Raw genomic sequence first — 5429 nt, 5'->3', positions numbered from 1 at the left:
CGCCGCAAACTAAGTTAGGGCGAGCTAGGGTGACTTGCTTAAGGCCACACAGCGCAGCCGCGGTGATCGAACTCGGTACCTTTCGGGTACGAAGCAAAGACCGTACCGCTGAGCCACGCTGCCCCTAACAAAGAAGCGAGCAATATCAGGCCAGGATGTCTGTAATTGTCATGGTTTAGATTTTAATACTTAGTATCGTTAGTAGGATTTTGAAAGTAACTATTTATCTATTTATATGGAATGAGGGACAACAACAAAAAGGTGAATAATTTTGTTATTAACTATTTGATGGCGGAAGTTAATTTCTCTCAAATCGCCATATGTGACAGGTCGTCTCATAACGGTATTATGAATCAAAGGTCAAAAAAGTAACTGTAAACTTAAAATGATGAAACAATTGACATTTCAGTCATTTTCATCTGAAGGAAAAAAAATCCTTCAAAGTCTTAAGGCCCATGGAGCCGGAGTTTATCCCGGTTTCTATAGCGTGCGGCTATGTGGCCTTGTGGTATGGCACTCGCTTTCGGATCGGAAGTCCTGGGTTAAAAAATAGCTCGGCGTTATAGTTGAGACTTTGGGTCGTATTTTTTCTAATTATTTTTCTGACTTAAACTAAAATACTTTATCATGTTAATCAACAAATCAAAGACAGTAAAACGATCAATACACGGGCTTCATTGAAGGCAGGTCATACCACAGATTACACAGGATCAGATATGACAACAGGGGGGAATACGTCATCAAAAGTGGCTGTTGTCCAATCTGCTCCTATTAATCTGTGGGTCATATATCTCCCTGCCGTATCTTGTTGAAAACGGTAGATCTGTGATGCCTGCGCGACCCTCTTGACCACTTTTTTTTGCTTTTAGTTTTTTGCTACTGTTCAAAATTGGAAAAAATATATTAAAAATGAGCATGTGCATAGATAGTTTTATTCAACTAGCATTAACATGTAAAAAATAAAAACAATAGCTTTGATACTACGGCTATAATCTGTCTCATGAAAAATGTAATAAATAGGCATGGGGTAAAAGCAATCCAGGTAAACTACGGATATAGTCGCTGTTAGGGTTGAGTGAGTTAACCCCCTGCTTTTCACCCATAGGAAAATCGTGACATTTGTTAAGATGCAGCCAACATGTTTGTCATTCTAATTTCTTTTGTACATCAAAATATTTGAACAAAGTTAGTTAAAGTATATTAACACTGTGTTGAAGAGCTCGTTTAGCAAAAATAAATAAATATGTATAGCAAGAACTAACAGCTTTTGTGTTCGAGTGAAATAAATCTGTTTGTGTATAGGTGGGGTGGCTGGTAAGGAGAGAGTTAAGTCTCTTGTGTGCGGCTATATGGTCTAGTGGTATGACACTCACTTTCGGATCGGAAGGTCCTGGGTTCGAGCATAATTGAGTCCTTGAGGTTAAAATGAGTACATGGCCATTAACAGCGTTGTCTTTGTCCGACAAATTGTAATGTCGCCTAACGGGTAGCATGTCCCGTCCTACATGTTAAATGTTGCTGTTGACCAGGGACTCCTTGTAAAGCGCTTTGAGCACATTTATAGATATTGCGCTATATAAAGCTCAATATTTTTGAGTGTGCGATGGATGCCGCCAGCAAATGGTAAAAAGACCGACCGTACCTGGTTTCTGCCCCATCTGGGGTCCCTCATGATGTTGACGACAGGTGAAAAGCAGCTGGCCCCCTTGTGATCTCCTGCTGTGTTGGTGGCCCGATACTGGTTGTACTTGGCCCGAACCTCCGTCCCGATGGCCTCGGACACTCTGGACACCAGGTCAGTGCTGGATATGGATGGAGACAATTACATGGATTAACCCTCTCCATACCACCTATTGGAAAATCGTCACATTTGTTACGATGCAACCGTCACTTTCCTCATCCAGATTTCATTTCTTTTTTTTTTTGCAATAGCTATAAAAACTTGACATTCTGTAATAGATCTCATATTGTCGAACAATATTATGTATAGAATGTGCTTTGTTTCTTTTCTGTTTGAGTAAGAAATGTCGGGTTTTGTGTTGAGCGTGTTTGAAGTTTTGGGAGAAATTCTGAACATGGCTGGTGAGGAGAAGGTTAATATACGTTGGTTTTGTGGTCTTGATGTATGCCACTCACCCTCGGACCTGTGGGATCCTAATTCAAACCCCGCTATGATCGGCGCAATGATTAGTCATTGGAAAAGACTCTTTACTCGATTATCTCACCGAACTCAGGTGTAGAATCATAAACTATTCTCTGTTGAAAAACATAATTGTAATATTGCCTTACAGACGTCATGTCTCGTTCCACAAAAAGTTGCTGTTGGCTTGGAACCTTTTGAAAGCGCTTTGAGCGTATTCAATATATAGTGAACTATATAAAAGACCAAATATTTTTACGTGAAACTAGCGAGATTTTCGAGATTCGCATATAGTCATATGAGAAATGATATTAAAAAGCTTCTTTTTTATTGTACATAAAAAAGACAATAATTAAACACACATCGTTTGTTGTCGGTTAATAAAGAGAGCATCTTTTTAGAGCTGTCTGACAGTATATGAACGCGTGAATATTTGAGAAAACCTCCCTCATCAACCTAAAATTAGCTAAAGATAAATTCTCATTTTGATGAGTTTGAAGATATCAATGTCTTCACCTACCTGAAGCTTGCTGCCAGGCCTATGGGTTGTGGAAAAGATGTTGCCTCTCCGGCCTGCACGTCCCCAGCTAGGCATTCTGTGTTCCAGGAATAGTGTTTGATGCCCAACAGGATGAGGGCAGGGGCGGGACCTCCTAATAACCCCGCCCCTCCTCTTGCCATCTGGTGTTCTATCTCAGTGAGAGTTAACCTTGAGACCAAGTCGTCCACTCTAACATCAAATGGTAATGACGAGTTCCTAGGATATTAAAAAATATTTTTTTGATTCAGCTTTATGTAGCGCAATATCCACTTAATATGCTCAAAGAGCTTTACAATGGGTCCCTGGTCAACAGCAACATTTAACATGTAGGACGGGACATGACGCCTGCTAGGCGATATTACAATTTTTCGGACAAATATAACGCTGTTAACGGCCAGGTATTCATTTTACACATGAGTACGATGAGAGAATGTGAGTAAAGTGCCTTTTTAAAGGACGCAACAATGCGTCGAGCGCGTGGCTCGAACCCAGGACCTTCCGATCCGAAAGCGAGTGCCATACCACTAGACCACATAGCCGAACATATAAAGTACAATTTAAATTGTCTTTTCAATAAAAACAAATAATACTTGATTAACTCATACATTGACTCCTGATTTTTTTTCTCCTGAAAAGCCTCTTGGTCTGTGTCACCCAATTCTAGATAGTTACCATTTTTGTCATTTACCAAATTCTACATGATTACAATTTTGGTAGGTTACCATTTTGGAAGTTATCCAATTCTATATGAATACCAAGTTGGTAGTTATACAATTCTACATGATCATCATTTTGGTAGTTACCCAATTCTATATGAATACCAAGTTGGTAGTTATACAATTCTACATGATCATCATTTTGGTAGTTACCCAATTCTACATGAATACCATGTTGGTAGTTATACAATTCTACATGAATACCATGTTGGTAGTTATACAATTCTATATGAATACCATTTTGGTAGTTATACAATTCTACATGAATACCATGTAATTCTACATGAATACCATGTTGGTAGTTATACAATTCTACATGAATACCATGTTGGTAGTTATACAATTCTACATGAGTACCATGTTGGTAGTTACCCAATTCTACATGGTTACCATTTTGGTAGGTACCCAATTCTACATGAATACAATTTAAATAATATTTTATACTTTAAGAGAAAGTCACACAGACCAAGGGAGTTTTCAATTTCATAATAATAAAGTTACTCAATTTTACGACACTCAGCAAACTGAAGTCGTGAATTTTTCTGACCCTCTTCTCCAATCAGCAGTAAGTGAGTCTGTTATATCTAGCGGAAATTATTTTGCCATAGGCCATCGCCCTATCCAAAGGATAGTAAACAATCACAATTGCCAGGTTAGATCTATAGAATTTGAGATAGTCCTAAGCTCCATAAACCATAAAACGCTTCTGAAAGATTGTCCAAAGAAGAAAAAAAACTACAACTCAAATAGTACGACCTACCTGAATGGTAAAAGTGCTTGGGAGGATGGGAATGCGATGTAGATTGCCGCCAATGTGAGGGCCAAGGCCGTTGTCATCTTGGAGGTCATCTTGTTCGAGATCAGATTATTTGGTTTGACATGGGATGGTGATGAATAAATAGATGGCACTCTTTATGTCCCTAACAAACACAGTTTTGTCCTGATTGATACGATATTAGATAGTTGATACATTATATGGCATGCATTTGATTACATGGAGCAAAATCCAAACTTACTGTCAAAGACAGTGAATGGATTTGTACAAGCTTTCTAAATTCATCTTTATAGAATTAGTCTTTAAGGCTGGATGATGATTGGATTAGGCACTGCACGAATGTCCAAGAACCAGTGTCCCTACGCCATCGTGTGTTTTTTTTTTTTTCAATGAACAAAAATTTTTTGTTCCTATTACTCAGTTTCTGTTGTTGCTAGGGCTACACGAGTTATCTTGACTAATTCCCCATTGGATCAATAAAGGGAATGTTAGGTTTGTTTTTTAAACAAACATGACAAAAACAACTAAAGAGCTGCATCATTCAAAACGCATCTGCCCATTTATCCGATGAATACAAGTTGTTTCATGAGCTATAGGGATTACAAGTTTCATTGGTCACTTCAAAAAAATGTTTTGAAAAGTGATGTCTACAAAAAAAGTCAACCATTTAAAAACGATTTGTTCTATTTTACACCTTATTCCGTCTTGTCTCTTAAAGATTAGACAATTCATTTAATATCGCATCAAAGATGGAAACTGTCCGGACACGTGCTCTGACGAGATGAAAATATTCTATCACAAACTTCAATTGATGATTATTTCAAACAAGGAGCCAAATACAGAGGACGTACACAGATTTCTCTTCCAACAACATTGAATCAAGATCTCAAAAAATATCAAATATATTTAGACACAACAACAGAAGAACTGATGTCAACAACACAAGGAAACATCCAATAGGATTCAACAGTCGACGTCACTTCCCTCGTAATGACGCATAGTAACTTAGTAACTGGTTCTAAACTATCGGAACAATGGCGGAGGCGGCCATCATGAAGTACTTCTCCGACGAGCATAAAAGGGTATCCAGAGGAGAAAAACATTATAAATCTGATCACGTTTTGACTTTTATACATTCTGATCACATGACATGTGAAAAAGTTCTAGCAAGCATGAAGAATAAAAAGTAGCGATTTTCTTTGTTTAGAACCAAGCTGCTCGTTGCTGGGCGTATGTGACATCAGACTATTGAATCCT

General features: G+C 38.2%; 1 protein-coding gene across 1 annotated transcript in view; it reads right to left on the bottom strand.

The window, feature by feature from the left end:
• LOC144975636 (uncharacterized) overlaps positions 1–4331 on the bottom strand; it is a 23377-nt gene extending 19046 nt beyond the window's left edge. Inside the window, exons 1-3 of the mRNA XM_078919813.1 lie at positions 4158–4331; positions 2661–2897; positions 1644–1802 (exon numbers count right to left, since the gene is read on the bottom strand). Coding sequence (XP_078775939.1) covers positions 1644–1802; positions 2661–2897; positions 4158–4246 — 485 coding nt within the window. The 5' untranslated portion in view covers positions 4247–4331. The remainder of the gene's footprint in view (positions 1–1643; positions 1803–2660; positions 2898–4157) is intronic.
• Between the last annotated feature and the right edge of the window lie 1098 nt (positions 4332–5429).

This window comes from Berghia stephanieae, chromosome 6 (assembly GCF_034508935.2).
Source record: "Berghia stephanieae isolate SIO BIC M18660-M18661 chromosome 6, UCSD_Bste_1.3, whole genome shotgun sequence".
NCBI classification, from domain to species: domain Eukaryota; kingdom Metazoa; phylum Mollusca; class Gastropoda; order Nudibranchia; family Aeolidiidae; genus Berghia; species Berghia stephanieae.
The sequence above is the reverse complement of the archived record's forward strand: the minus strand, read 5'-3'. Positions and strand labels throughout refer to the sequence as shown.